The sequence below is a fragment of the Poromitra crassiceps genome (genome assembly GCF_964638095.1).
Source record: "Poromitra crassiceps genome assembly, chromosome: 7".
Lineage (NCBI taxonomy): Eukaryota > Metazoa > Chordata > Actinopteri > Beryciformes > Melamphaidae > Poromitra > Poromitra crassiceps.
The window spans coordinates 53787161-53803101 of record NC_139628.1 but is presented as its reverse complement, the minus strand read 5'-3'; the positions used below and the strand labels follow the sequence as shown (position 1 = coordinate 53803101).

The 15941-nt window shown below is 45.7% G+C and overlaps 1 protein-coding gene across 1 annotated transcript; it reads left to right on the top strand.

Annotated features, from left to right (window-relative positions):
- Positions 1-453: 453 nt before the first annotated feature.
- LOC310780126 (low-density lipoprotein receptor-related protein 10-like) lies at positions 454-12721 on the top strand. The gene is made up of 10 exons (XM_083640680.1): positions 454-502; positions 1346-1523; positions 1731-1763; positions 2087-2231; positions 2604-2797; positions 3673-4295; positions 4558-4994; positions 5878-6072; positions 8260-8389; positions 10555-12721. Exons 2-10 carry the CDS (start codon positions 1475-1477, stop codon positions 11245-11247), a joined length of 2499 nt encoding a protein of 832 aa, XP_083496806.1. The 5' UTR covers positions 454-502; positions 1346-1474; the 3' UTR covers positions 11248-12721.
- The last annotated feature ends 3220 nt before the right edge of the window (positions 12722-15941 follow it).

Genomic DNA, 15941 nt, shown 5'->3' with positions numbered 1-15941 from the left:
GTAATGATCTATAGGTAGAGATACAGTAGCCTGCACATCAGATAGACAGTCCGATATAATTTTCTCGCGGTCAAAGCTTTAAATGACTCTGGGTGAAATAAAAGTGAAATTAAACTAGGCTATTCTTCATTTTGCTGGGGAGACCCTGACTGAAATCGGGTGTCCTGGACCCCACTTTATTGATGCTGCCTCTGCTTGGGTTGTTTAGGTCCATCTGTTGGATCGAGCGATGCTGACACCTAGTGTTGAGAAATGAAATCACAGTTTCACCGGCTTCACCTTCACTCAACAATCAATCGCCCTACATATAATAATACGTAAATATCCACACGTATCAAAAACATATTATGTCCAGAGAAATACATGTTTTATTAATGGAAAGAAAACGATTTAACAAACGGTGTTAAGCCCCGCCCCTCTCCTGTCAAGCAGGAGCAGGAGGGGTGGGGGGGATACGGAAGTAGCAAGCACAGAACTTGTCAACAAGACAGGCCGACTGATGGTAACGTATTCCACTCGTCTTTTCTATCACTTTCATCATATTGTTATAGCTCCAGTCTCGCACGTTATAGTTTATTTGCGTCATAAGATCCTCTGGGTGGTGCTTGAAAGCTTTTCACGGAGTGTCACGACCTAGAAAACGTGACTAAATGGAAAACGAGGAAGTTAGCGTTAGCATTAGCTTGCTAGTTAACTAGCTAGCTAGCCGTTCTCTCTTCTGAGAACACGAACAGCTGCTCCCTTCCTCTTCAGAGCTTCAAAGCTACATGGCAGCGCAGGACACGAAAGTGAAACTTTTTCTGACCCCGCCGTATCGGGTAGGCTCATATTATAACACGAGATAATTAGAATGATTTTTAATTTGAAAGAAAGTGAAACTATCTATTCACGTTGTTGGACGAAGATTTTACCTTGGAAATGCTCTGTTGTTTTGCGTCATTGCTGGGAAAGATAATGGCAGGAAATTGTGGGTGTGGGTGTGGGTGTGAACATTGTGTTCAAGATCACAATAACCTCAACCTTCAAGAGAGCACCATTGACTGTATGAGCACGCATTCTACTCTGCTTTTAGTGTTGATGTATTTGTTTGCTAGCTTTATTTGTTGTAGTTGTAGCAGTGAGGCTAGGCTAGTAATAAGTAATGGCTGAATGTTGTCATTGTCACCCAATTCCTCTACTTAAACTTGAGTCTTAGCTAGTTCTTTTAATATTGATGTATTTGACAGACCGCTTATTTGATGTGAGGAGAGTTGTACAGGCATCTAATAGGCTTATGGTTGAACATTGGCTGATATCCAGTTGTTCTAGAAACAAAGCATCTTTATCATCCTCTCCTCTTCCACAGGTGAAGTCTTCCTGAACAAGGCCTCCTCAAAAATGGCGCTTCTCTGACACAAACATTTTTACTCTTTTATTATTTCTTTTGAACCGTTTTTCATGATTTCCGACGTTTCAAAGGAGAAGCTTGATCACAATGACAGTCACTTACAACCTCTGTGCCCTCCTAGCTGTCAGCATCATAGGTGAGTAAATCCTATCTATGACTCTGTTTGTTGATCTCTCTATCTCTCTATGAAAAACACCTTGAGTATTTATCGAGCAAAGGGAATGTTCGCACTTTTCATATCGTATGACAGTAAATTTACGATCAGTGCCAGCCATGGTGACACTAAACGAACATTCAGGCTTGCCTAACTTGTTTTTGCTATTTTTGCTTATTATTATTACAGCATCCAGTCACTTTGAGCCTGCTCTCTGCTCTGGTAAGGAGACGGAATAGTCGGCACTATCTCATGTTACATCTGTACTTGTCATCAAAGGTTTTGTCAGTATCACGTTCTAGTTCCATGCCATACCTCACGCTACAGTAGCATGTCATCATGGTTATAATGACAACAGATGTGTATCAGACACGTTCAGTTGCCTGACATTTTTGTGCCACACCACTGTTCCAAAAGTCTCTATTTGTGTTAAAACAAGCTAAAGTGGTGTGAGGAAATTAAAGTTTGACCAAAAATAGCCAGAGTCCTTTCTTTGATTTAAATTAAATTCTGAGTCGTTGCTCTTTACTCTCTCCCTCTCTCAGCCCGTTGCGGACGTTCCCTTCAGGTCTTTGATAGCGAATGGGGCGAGATCACAAGTTCTGCTTACCACAGCTGGGCCTACCGCTTCGGTCCTACCTATGACTGCTGGGTCATCAAGGGTCCAGAAGATGAACCTGTCATTCTCAGGTATACCGGAAATACGGAAAACAACTTTCACAATATTGCTGCCTTAATACTTCCGTCTTAATCCATGAAGGACTAAATGTAAATGATTTTCCCCCAAATGTATTTGTTGCAAATAAAAATAGACTGAACTGAACTGGAAAAACATACAAAGTGGTAATATGAGACCGGTCTTGTACTGTATGCTTTTGGTACGAACTTAAAACTATTAGTGAACGTCATCTTGTGAATATCCCTTGTGAAGATTTTCAGTGTTTAGGATACAATGAAGCCTAAACGCAAAGTTATTGCGTGTTACTAATCTGATTGTCTCCGCTGTTTATTCACGGCGATGCTTTGTTTGTTCTTTTTCTCTGTCTCTCGTTCGTTCCTCAGCTTTTCCCAGTTTTCTGTGCGGTGTAAGAATGAATGGGTCTCTGTGAAATCATCAGCTGGCGGCGAGCCGTTTGTGCTTTGTGGAACCAAGCCGCCGCCGCCCATCGAGTTACGAGGGGGAAACATTACAGTGATGCACCACTTCTACCCACATCTGTTCCCCGTGTCGTCGTTTCGACTGAGCTACGCCAGAGGTGTGATGCTGTGATGTTTTATACTTAAAGGGACAGCTCAGCCTAAAATCCAAAATACATATATTCCCTCTCACCTGTCGTGCTATTTATCCATCTATATCGTTTTGTGTCAGTTGCCTGAGTTTTGGAGATATCGGCCGCAGAGTTTCGGCCTTCTCCCCAATACAATGGAACTGGATGGCATTCGGCTTGCGGTGCTCAAAGTGCTCAAAGAAATACGGTTGAAAAACTCAACAGCAATGTCTCTTTCCAGAAATCATGACCCCGTTACTCAAGATAATACCACAGACCTTGTTGTGAGCAGTTTCATGGAGGAACTATTTTCTTTTCACCGAACTACACCTGCTAGCTGCTAGCTAGTTCCTGCATGAGACTGCAAAAGAAAATAGTTCCTACATGCTCACAACAAAGTCTGCGCATTATTTTGAGTAACCGAGTCATGATTTCTGGAAAGAGACATTGCTGTTGAGTTTTTCAAATGTATTTTTTTTGGTGCTTCGAGCATCACAAGCCGAGTGCCATCCAGTTCCATTGTATTGGAGAGAAGACAGACATCTCTGCGGCCCATATCTCCAAAATGCAGGCAACTATCCCAAAACGATATAGATGGATAAATAGCACTACAGGTGAGAGGAAAAATATGTATTTTGAATTTTAGGGTGAGCTGACCCTTTAACGTTTGTTTGTGTGACCAATTAATGTGGAATAATACACAGTGTAAAGTGTTCCCATCTGCCATGAACATCTAAATAAAATTTGTAGGGGATATCAAGGGACGTCATGTGATAATGTTTCAGTTCGTTTTTCCTGTCAAAAGATCATCTTAATCTCACCCTCTTTCTTTCGTCTTGTATGGCCTTCTCTTCCTGCTCCAGACACTGGAGAATGCCCGGTGACGTCCTTCGAGTGCCGAGGGGGGCGCTGCGTGCCGCTCTCTTGGCGCTGTAACGGCCAGGTGGAGTGCCTCAACGAGGGTCTCGGCACCGACGAACAGGGCTGCAGCGGAGAGCTAGAACCCCTGGAAACCCCCAAAGACTCCGGCTACGGCAGGCCACAGGCGGAAGAGACCACAGTGGAGACCTACACGGAGAGGAACCGTGATGATAGGGTCGACTCGGACAGACACAAGGCTATCGATAAGTACCGGAGCCCAGATAGAGCAGAGGAGCTGGACCCCGACACAGAGTCGGAGTTGTGGGACCTGCTGAGGGAGAGGGACAGAGAGGAGGCCCAGGTGGACCGAGAGCAGCCTCTGGCTCGCAGGGAGCCCGTGGTGACGCCCGCTCCCGTCGAGTGGCCCTGCGGGGGGCTCCTGCAGACCTTCTATGGGACCTTCTCCCCCCCCGCCAACCGGGGCGTCCCGCTGTACTGCGTGTGGACCCTGGACCCCCAGGACTCCAGGCCGCTGAGACTGGACCTGCAGCAGCTGAGGCTGGGCTTCGGGGACGTGCTCACTGTCCACAACAGACACCAAGGCACTGGGGAAGTCATCAAAACGGTGAGCGTGTGTAGGAGAGATGGAGTTCATACATCTGTGCATGTGGTAGACCTGTTCAATCCCTATAACCTATAAATAATATATTACATTACATTGCGTTATGTAATTTAGCAGATGCTTATATCTTGTAACAGGGGAAAGCACACACTAGAACAGAAGATTCTTACTGTATATTTAGTCAAATATTTATTAAGCAGCCCACATCTTTTTTTAATTAAAGACCTTTGTAACATGATGTCTTCACCTCCATGCATTCCGACAGATCACCCCCGCCTCCAACGACAAGTTGGTCCAGGTGGAGTCGCGGACCGGCGTGCTGTCGCTGACGTACCGGACTCACCTGGACTCCAAAGGGGGCGGCTTCAACGCCACGTTCCGTGTGGGAGGCTACTGCCCCCCGTGGGAGGGCCGGTGCGGGGGGCCGGCGGGGGGCTGCTACACCCAGGAGCAGCGCTGCGACGGGAGGTGGGACTGTCCCGAGACGGGGAAGGACGAGGAGGGGTGCAGGGGCTGCACCCGTGAGCAGTTTGCCTGCGGAGGGGCGGGCCAGAGGGCGGTGGCACCCAGCCACTTCGTTGGCCGGCCAGTGTGCTACCCAGTCAAGGAGCGATGCAACTACCAGCTGTACTGCGCCGACGGCAGCGACGAGAGGGACTGCACCGTGTGCCAGCCAGGGACTTTCCATTGTGACAGCGACAGGTAGGGGTGCGAGTGAGCGAGCATGTGTACAAAATTGAGCATCTGAGTGGTTTCAATTTATTATTAATTTATTAATTTATTAATTTATTTGCTAATTCCGTGTTTTGTGGGTTTACATTCATGTTTGTCGGAACTGATGTAATAACTGAGAATATTGTAACTAGGGCTGGAATGATTAGTTGATTCATTGATTGGTCAATTGATAGGAGATTAATCGATTATAATTTTGATACGTAGACTGAATTGTGATGTCATCAGTGGTGACATCACAATCGTGACAGACACCGCCGCCACAGACACCACCCGCCCACTTAACCAATTTGAACTAAGATTGCTTATATATATATATATGGCTATTAGAATGAATCTTGAAGAAGTGAGTACCCTCAATCAATTCATTGTTTTTGTCAATGTAAAATTGACAAAAAGTAAAATTACCAATTTTCTTTACTGGTTAGCAAATGGTCAAATTTTCTTGCTTTTCTCAGTTATCAAATTAATACTTTGAGGTTGTTGGTTTTTTTTTGGCTGCTGGTCAGACCACGTAAACCATTGTAAGTAATCACCCTGGTAACTTGTGATGAACATTTGTCAGTATTTTTTAAATTTTATCAGATTAAATGATTAATCAATAGTGAAAATAATCATTAGTTGCAGCCCTAATTGTAATAACCCTGCATATAATGAAAAGTATCAAATGTACATCATCAAATAAAATAACACTCTGTGGCATCATGCGTCAGAATGATGGTTTTGCATTTGCTTAAAGTTTTTCGGTATCGGTTCATTTGATTATTTTGTCCCCCTGCCTTCAGGATTAAATTTCACATCAAAGTGAATCTGATTCATTCATTCGTCTTCTGCCTCCTTCTCCCGTCTGCAGGTGTGTGTTTGAGAGCTGGCGCTGCGACGGCCAGGTGGACTGTAAGGACGGAACGGATGAGGTCAACTGTACCGTCATCCTGCCCCGCAAGGTCATCACCGCGGCGACGGTGGGCAGCCTGGTCTGCGGGCTGCTGCTGGTCATCGCCATGGGCTGCACCTGTAAACTGTACTCACTCAGGACCAGGGAGTACAGGTAATTAGTTGCATATTATCACCCTGATCTCAAACTGGAATTTAAAGGGGTTTCTTTCTTTCTTAAAATGACGTATAATTTCAATACTATTCTATGGTGTGCTTTACTTTCATGCCAGCGGTTTGTTTTCGACTCAGTGTTTTTTGAATTGGTCTATCTCATTTTGGAATGAAAATTCACGTCGCTACTATATTCCACTAAATAATCAATTACCCCATTTTATGTTTAGAGAGAGATTGCAGTGACTGCCAGCATCAGCAAACAATACTCGCATTCACCTGTCAAACCCATGGCAGAACCTCCCCCCAGCACAGCCAATACTGTTGTGTCATACTGCCTCTTTATTGAAAGAGTAACACCTCCTCTAGGGATGTCCCGATCAGGTTTTTTTGCCCCCAAGTCCGAGTCCGAGTCCTTTGATTTTGAGTATCTGCCGATACCGAGTCCCGATCCGATACTTTTATAATACATTTTAAAAATGAAGAGCGAAGAAAATTATCCAGGATGTCCCTTATTTTTATTATATTTTAACATGTAACACTTATCATGCACAACTGTGCATGCAAGTAGTGCAGTGTATTGTAAACTGAGCACTAGTTATGAGGTAGCTTGAACATTCTCAAGTCAGAACAGAAAAATTATTCTTCACATTAGAACTACCGTAGTGCAACATTAGAACTTAATGCAACATCACAGACTCAATAGTCTAGTGTTAAAACAAACAGCAGCTTAACTTAAAATGCCAGTCAGGCATTAAAATAAAAAATAAAAAAATAAAAATATCAAATAAAACAAATGAGCCAATATTCAAGCAGTGCAGTGTATTGTAAACTGAGCACTTATGAGGTAGCTTAAAGATTTTCAAGTCAGAATAGAAAAAATATTCTTCACATTAGAACTAGTGCAACATTAGAACTTAGTGCAATATCAGTGCCAGTGTGTCTGTGACGCTGCGCTGGGAAAGCAGGCCCTCGTGCACGACAAGTTGTAATGTGTGCGCTACACAGCCCACACTCTGTACTCCCATATCCAGCATGGCTTTCTTCATATTTGCAGCGTTATCGCGCAAAATGATATGGACTCGGTTCTTGTCTATTCCCCAGTTGTTCAGCATCCTCTCCATCGCCTGCTGGATGCGCTCTGCTGTGTGGGATCCACGAAATTCCTGTGCATGCAAAGTCGCACGGCTTAAAACAAAACTGGAGTTGATCCATTGCGCAGTGAGGCTTAGAAGGGCCATGAAAACACAGACGAACTCCAAATATCTGTGGTAAACGCGACATCAGGCACGTCTTTCAATAGGACAAGCAGCTTGTCGCTTATCTTTTTCTGGAGCGCTGGCAGAGCCTTTTCAGTGATATAGTGTCGAGAGGGCATGTCGTATCGTGGTTCCATGTACTCCATAAGCATGATAAAACCCGGGTCGTCTACCAGAGAGAGTGGCTGGTCACTCATTGCTATCATCTCGGCTATCTTTTCTGTGATCTTTTTCGCCTTTTCACTGTCGTTCTCGTCGTTCACTTTGAAATATTTCCACACAGCAGACATGATAGCGGCAGCGCGGCTCAGCTTCAAAACAAACTGGCGTGCTCTCTGCGCATGCGGTGCGGTGTTTTTGTGAGGCTGTCTGGCTGAGTGTCGTTTGACACAGACAAGGTCTGACTCTGTAAACGGTGGTAGTAATACTAATTTTATTCTAATTTATTTTGAATCACCAATAGCCCATATATAAAAAATCTGATAAAAATAATGACTCGGACATATGATCGGGTCATAATGTCCGAGTCCGGATCGAGTCTGCAGTCACGTGATCGGCCCCGATTTCCGATCACGTGATCGGATCGGGACAACCCTAACCTCCTCCCTACTTTCTCTGTTTCAGTCTGGTGGTTGTTGTAAACCGTCACCTCCCTGCATGCTGCCACTTCCTGCCTCCTCTTCTTGTGATTAATTGTCTCAAAGTGGGCCAAGTCATGAACGCACCTCTAAAAATGGAACATCTTCAACTTTAGAAAGTGCTCTGCATAAAAAATAAAATAAAACTATTAATAAAAAATCCTGCGGCAATCACATATGCAGTGTCAACATTAGCTGTCATGGCCAAAAAGGTGCTGTTTTTTTGTTTCTTTTTGGGGTTTTTTAGTTGGAAGAGTGTGAATGCATCCTAATGGGTCTGTTTTCTGGCAGTATGTTTGCTCCAATCAGCCGCCAGGAAGCGGAGCTAATCCAGCAGCAGGCTCCTCCCTCCTACGGTCAGCTGATCGCCCAGGGCATCATCCCCCCTGTGGAGGACTTCCCCACGGAAAACCCCAATGAGGTGAGGCCACAGAGGATCAGCAGAACCACTGCTTCCTCATTGCTTACAATGTAAACGGGAAAAAGAGGTGTGAAACTCAAACTGCATGTAAGCCTTACATGCAGTTTGAGTTTCACACGTCTTTTTGTGAAGGCTTCGTTCGGCCTCAGTGTCCTCTCTCTCACAAACCAGCATTACTTGAGAATATTAATTACAGTTCGCAAGCTATTTAGTGGCACTTTTATTCAAAGCACCTTACAGTTCTGTTTATTTTAGGTGCAGTGGGAATGAGGCCACTCACTCAGGCAGTGTTAAAGCTAGCCTGGGTAAACCCAGCCTCCAGTGACCTGCTCTCAGACAGACACTGCTCACTAGTCACAAGGTAGTAACTGAGAGCAGGTCTGAGAGCAGGTCACGTGGCGGCTGGGTTTACCCAGGCTATGTTAAAGCCATGCTCTTCCCACTGAGCCATACAGGACCATAAGAAATGGATTGGGTACTTCAGGGCTTGATAGAGAGTTGGAACTGACCCACCTCCTTTTAAACTGATATGATAGAGACCATAGTGATCATCATACATACTAGAAATATAGAGAGCCAAAGTGGAACGTCACTTCCTGCTTCAGCACTGTACCAGAGATTTGCATCCGCCATTTATTTTCCCATAGACATTTCGTAAAATACTTCGTCAAACCAAACGGTTCAGATATATTTAGAAACGGGAGAGATCACATAACATTTCACTCCGAAAATGTAAAGAAATCGCGGATTTAAAGAAAATACTTTTTCTGTGTTGGTTTTTTTTGGAGTGAAATGTTCTATGGTCGCTCCCGATTCTAAATGTAGCTGAACCGTTTTTATAAGCATTTTACGAAATGCCTGATGTGATGTCTCAGCAGAGGGCTGAAGGCTGCAGCAGCAGAGCGTGGTGGTGTGTAGGGGTGTCAAAAATAATCGATTATAAGATGCATCGCGATGCGGACGTGCACGATTCTGCATCGATTCACAAATGTCAAAAGTCGATTATTATTATTATTATTATTATTATTATATATATATATATTTTAAATAATCAAATAAAATATAATGGAAGTACATGCAGTTGTTTATTTTAATTATGGATCATAATACAATGCAATTCCAAATGCACTTTTATTTTAAAAGTAGCCACACAGTGAGAAAAAAGAAGGTGAGAAAAAATAAATCATGTATTGCGGAAAAAAGTGATGCATCGATTTAAGATGCATCGATAATCGTAATCGAATCGAATCGTAGCCCTCTGAATCGTAATCGAATCGAATCGTGAGGCCAGTGAAGATTCACAGCCCTAGTGGTGTGGTAGATAGGTTACAGGCTGCAGCAGGAGAGCGTGGTGGTGTGGTAGACAGGTTACAAGCTGCAGCAGGAGAGCGTGGTGGTGTGGTAGATAGGTTACAGGCTGCAGCAGGAGAGCGTGGTGGTGTGGTAGATAGGTTACAGGCTGCAGCAGCAGAGCGTGGTGGTGTGGTAGACAGGTTACAAGCTGCAGCAGGAGAGCGTGGTGGTGTGGTAGATAGGTTACAGGCTGCAGCAGGAGAGCGTGGTGGTGTGGTAGATAGGTTACAGGCTGCAGCAGGAGAGCGTGGTGGTGTGGTAGATAGGTTACAGGCTGCAGCAGCAGAGCGTGGTGGTGTGGTAGATAGGTTACAGGCTGCAGCAGGAGAGCGTGGTGGTGTGGTAGATACGTTACAGGCTGCAGCAGCAGAGCGTGGTGGTGTGGTAGATAGGTTACAGGCTGCAGCAGGAGAGTGTGGTGGTGTGGTAGATAGGTTACAGGCTGCAGCAGCAGAGCGTGGTGGTGTGGTAGATAGGTTACAGGCTGCAGCAGGAGAGTGTGGTGGTGTGGTAGATAGGGTTACTGTGGCGCTACAATGGAGGCTCTCACTCAGCTGCTTTATTAGACCGTGTAGACAGCTGAGGGAGGATTAACTGTATCAAACAAAGCCCACTCTGTCTGGCTGGGTTTAGCCATACCAGCTAGTGGCTCCCTCCTCTTGGATCAGCGTAGTAACTTAACATCATTTTGACGCCACTCGTTAGCGCAACGGTGACAAATGGAGCCAAGGGTTTGATTGTTTGTTTTTTAACCGTGATTTTATTGTGTTCCTCTTCCTCTTTCCCCCTCCTCTCCACCCCTCCCGTCTCAGACCTCGTCTCTGTCGCTGAGGGGAATCCTTCAGCTCCTCCGCCAGGACACCGGGAGCTCGCCGCGCCGCAGACGCCGTCCCCGGTTCATCCGCCGGGCCGTCCGTCGCATGCGGAGGTGGGGCTTAATCCCCCGGGCGCCGCCCTCCAGGCCCTCTCAGGCGTCCGGCTCCGCCCAGCAGCCGTCGGACGCCGCCCCCGCCAGCCAGGAGCCGCCTGCCGCCTCCTCCTCGAGCACCTCGGCGGTGGAGGCGCTCAACCAGCCGGTGCCTCAGAAGCTGGGCCTGCCGGCTCAGACGGAGCAGCAGCAGCAGCAGCAGCAGCAGGACGCACCTCCTCCTCCTCCTCCTCTGAGCCTACCGCCCCCCGTCTCCTCCCCGCCTCCGCCTCCGTACGCTCCGCCGACCCCGCCTCCTTACGCGCCCCCCACCCCGTCCCCAAACACCCCGTCCCCCCAGACTCGCCCCGTGGCCGTCCCGCCCAGCAGCCCCTCTCTGGCCTCCATCCTCCACACGCTCGGCCTGAGCATCTCCCTCTTCAGAGCCTCGCCCTCTTCCTCCTCCTCCTCTGACTCCATGGCCCTCCTCTCCGCCTCCCCCTCTTTCTCCTCCTCCTCCTCCTCGGATGACGAGGTGCTGCTTATCCCCCTGTCCGAAGACACGGCGTCAGAGGATGACGTGGCCATGCTGACCTAAATCAACGCCTGGCACAAACCCCCCCCCCCACCCACTCATCCCCTACCCCGCACCGCACCGCACCGCACCGCACCCCCGACTTCTCCACCCACCGATGACCCAGTCTTACCACATTTTGTTTGAACTGGAGCAGAGAGGGGTCCGGCGCCACGGCGAGAGGCTCTCCCTCACTTGTGCAAGTCTGGTGCCTTTTTTTAAATGGCTTTGCGTTGGATTTGCTGACTTGCTGATGGAATCTAGTATTTGATCATTGAATTTTTTTTAACGTTATCACAAGACCTCCTTAAAGTATACCGGTGTGTATGAGAGTGTGGTTGGGGTGTGTGTGTGTGTGTGTGTGTGTGTGTGTGTGTGTGTCGTCTGTGTGTGTGTGTGTGTGTGTGTGTGTGTTGGATGTGTGTGCACTTAATGAATCATGCTAGGGTGTAATTTGAAGGAGGTACACATTGCACAGAAGAATCTTCCCGATCCCGCTACTTAAGTCTACTGTCAAATTTGAATGATTAGAGTTTTTAGAGAACATGATGAAAATGTAAATGTTGTTTGTATGACTGCATTATGTGCGGATGCATGTGTGCATTTCAGTGTGTTTGGAAGTCTTACCTTAGACAGTGGAGTATGTTCGTAGATGTGTTTCATCTCCACTTACTTCTGCCAAGAACATCTTATCTCACGGTATTTTTCACCTGACGTGACAAATGAAATCATTGTTGTCTCCCCTATTTAAGTGCCTTTTTTGAGGAGTTTCCTGACTGTAGATGATGATTCCCGAGAAACACGCTGCACACTGAAACATACCCAATGTTTCCTCACCCTAGCAGACACAGACCCACAAAAATGGCTCTATTATAATAACACGGTAATGCATGTCTATTCTGCGAGCTGGCAATAATGTTTGGGGACCCCAGTTTTAGCGTACACAGCGACGTATGAGAACTGTATGAGCGCATGTGTGTTTTCCGGATGCACATGGGGTTGGGTACACCTCCCAAGTGAATGTATGTCATCTGTGTCTCAAAAGAAGATGTTTCACAAGACAATCTCTCGTGCCTGAGGTAGGATCTGTGTGTGTGTCGTGTGGACAGGAAGACGAGGCGCCCCTCGTGACGAAAGGGGGGGCCCCCCAAATTCACAGCATAACCTCAACTTGAATCGTCAGCCCCTGAGGGGACCTGATCGCGTTCTATCAATCGCGTTCTATCACGTTTTTGACACAACGGACTAGTAGTGTGCCATTTGTATTATTGTGTATTTTATGTTTTTATTTTAGCAAGTTCCCCTCCCCCCCCCCATCCTGTCTTAAATTGTTATGTTTACTTTGCTTTGTTGAATGTAAGGATCGGTGTGGAGGAGTTTGGAAGTTTTACATTTGCGATGTAATGAGGTAAGAGAGAAAATGATTTTATGAATTTATTGGGGTCAAATTCACTGTATATACAGTAAGTAAAGATGTGGCTGAGATTAAACGATTTGCACTTTTACATGGTGTGCTGTGTGTGTGTGGGGGGAGGATGCATGCATTATTATTATGGTTTTGTCTTTTTCATTGGTTTTTATTTGTGTCTATATTTGTGCCCAGATGCAAATAGACTGTTTAATTTTTATTTCATTTTTAACTTTTGTTTTCAATTCAGTTCAGTCACCTTGTGGTTTCTTCTTATGTGGGAAAGAAATAACTGAGGACGAGCCGTCATTCAGTGGACTGCAGCTTTTGAAATGCATTTATTTATTTATTTCTTTCTTTCTTTATTTATGCATTTATGCATTTATTTATGCATTTATTTATTGAATGAATCAACAAGGCCTGAAAGCCCCCTCTACCAAAGACTCTACCACCCTCCCCACTGACTGCCCCCTGAACACAGTTGAATCCCCCGCACTGAACATTACTTTTTTTTTATGGCGGGCCACTTAAAAACGGGCAGCGGGCCGCAGTTGGCCCGCGGGCCGTAGTTTGGCCACCCCTGAGTTAAACCAAAGGCCACACTGCGTGCTGAAACAACAGTCATACCAGTAGGGGGCAGTGTGAGCCTGACCTGCTTTGTGAAGGGCTCTGGCTGGAAATACTACTGGTACAGACAAACCACAGGCTCTCCCACACTGATCATGAAGGATGGTGCAGCCAACCTAAACAGAGTTATCAGAGTCTCAGAGGGAGGAGTCTACAGCTGCAGAGGAGGGAGAGGAGACCCGGTTTACTACACACAGGACAGTGATGCAAAAACCATAATCAAAACTGGTGAGTTTGTTTTGGAATAAAACAACATGCATTCATGATTACCCAATTTGTTGTGTTGATTTTATATTTCTATTTGTATCATAATTGTGGATTCTTGGTGTGAACAGTTGCAAACAGGGCTGTTGTGACCCTGCAACCCAACTGGCCTCAGATATACAGAGGAGACACCTTCACTCTGAGATGTGAGATCCAGGGATGGGGAGACACTGACTGGGAGTATGAATGGAGAACAAGCAGCTACAAACTTCTGACCCAAGCTGAGATCATCAGAGCTTCTGAGTCTGACAGTGGAGTCTACTGTAAGGGCAGACAGAGTAGTTCTGTAGTAAATAAAATGGTTACTGTAGATATACATACACAGACAAACACATTATTCAGATAACCTGTAGCCTACATTTGCAGTTCCTCTCTCTCCCACTGTGCCCTGTACAGGACCAGAATAACAGATAGGTTGAGTCTACAGTGGCCTTCAAAATGTACGCCAAGACAGATGTCATCTGATATGTGTCCTATAAGTATCTTTGACTGTCTGTTGGCATGTAAGCCTGTGTGTCCATTCATGAAAGAGTGCAACTCTTGGCCAAGATATATGTTAACACTTCATTTAAGACAACTTCTAACAACTCCTAACGACTCCGTTTTTGATCTCAAAAGTGGTTTTCATCAAGTGGTTCACTGTTGACCTTTTGGCTGTTAAATTCCATTCTGCAACAACATTACTGTAAGATACTGTATTTAGGCTATAGAGAACTTTTCGACTGTATCGACTAGTCAAAACACTTTACACTTGAAACCTCTCAGTGGTTCTACATTACATTACATTACATTACGTCATTTGGCAGACGCTTTTATCCAAAGCGACTTACAATAACACATTTTTGTCAGCAATAGAGGAATCAACTATGCAACACAGTCTATGACAACTACAACTTCTGAAGGAACAGTGGTACAAGTTTAGTTTTTTCTTTTTTTTTTTTTTTAAAGAGAGAAAGAAGTTAGATCAAGAAGGGCCCAGATGGAGCCTGAAAAGGTGAGTCTTTAGTCTTTTCCGACAGATCGGGAGTGATTCGGCCGTCCTGACCGAAGGTGGAAGCTCATTCCAGCATTGAGGTGCCAGGGACGAGAAGAGTCGCGAACGGGATGAGCGACTTTTGAGCCCCCGTAGTGGAGGAGGGGCGAGGCGTCCTGCACTGGTGGAGGAGCGAAGGGAACGGTGAGAGATTTGGAGCCTGACCATAGATTGTAAGTACCGAGGGGCTGTCTGGTGTACCTACTGCCCTGTAGGCCAGAACTAGGGTTTTGAATTGAATGCGTCATGCGTGCCGAGATGGGAAGCCAGTGATACAGCAACTTTATGCGGATTGAGAGGACAACCATTTCTGCCATCAGATTGCAATCTGATGGCAGAAAACGCATGTCAACGCCAGGTGTAAATGGCCTCACTGACACAAACCTTTCACTGAAACTGTATCACAGCATCATTCTAATTAGAGCCATGGATGGAGAACTGAACGGGCCAGCTGGGCACAGGTCCAGAGGCCCCAAAGCTCAGGAGGCCCTGAGCCAGAGCCTGATAGTCTGAACTACATGATGATGTTGTCATCCCCTAATTAAAGCTGTTTCTTTAATTAATAAAACATAAAGGCAACAAAAACAGCCATTTCCACTGTATAAGTTGTTTTGTGATCATATAAATGTGAAATTGAAAAATCTATCTTCCAATGCACATGCACTGAAAATGCATGGCAGCAGCAGCTATAAGCCATCAGCTGATAGCTGTATGTATGTATGTATGTATGTATAACTGTATGTGAATGGAAGGTTTGAACCCCATGTGCTCCATCCTCCATGTGATCCTCTCCTCTCCTTCAACGACTTCTGTGAACCTTGAGCAAGACACATAATCCACAATTACTCCAATATACCTGTTCAGTTCAACGGACAACATGTGGGCCATCCATCTATTGGGCAGGTTGACTGTGAAAGTGAAGCCAGATGCTGAAGGAGACCAGAGAGTAAGAGAGCCTTTATGTCTTTATTTTATTTTATTTTAAAATGTATTTATTTTTACAGAAGATTATGTGAATCAAAGAGAGAGACATTCATTTGTTTGAACAGAACAGAACAGAACAGAACAGAACAGAACAGCTATTTCTGTCTACCATATGAAAATCTGACACCTTTTGAGTGGTAAGCGTAAAGTGGAGCGCTTTGACGGGAATTGGTGACCACTTCCTCCTCTGCATGTTCACCGTTCTTCCTCCCACCACCCCTCTGCCCCCCACCCCCCCCCTATCTCTCCCCCCCTCTCTCTCTCTCTCTCTTCCACACACCTAATTTCCTTTGCGGATTGAGAGGACAACCATTTCTGACATCAGATTGCAATCTGATGGCAGAAAACGCATGTTAATGCCAGGTGTAAATGGCCTCACTGACACAAACTTTTCACTGAAAC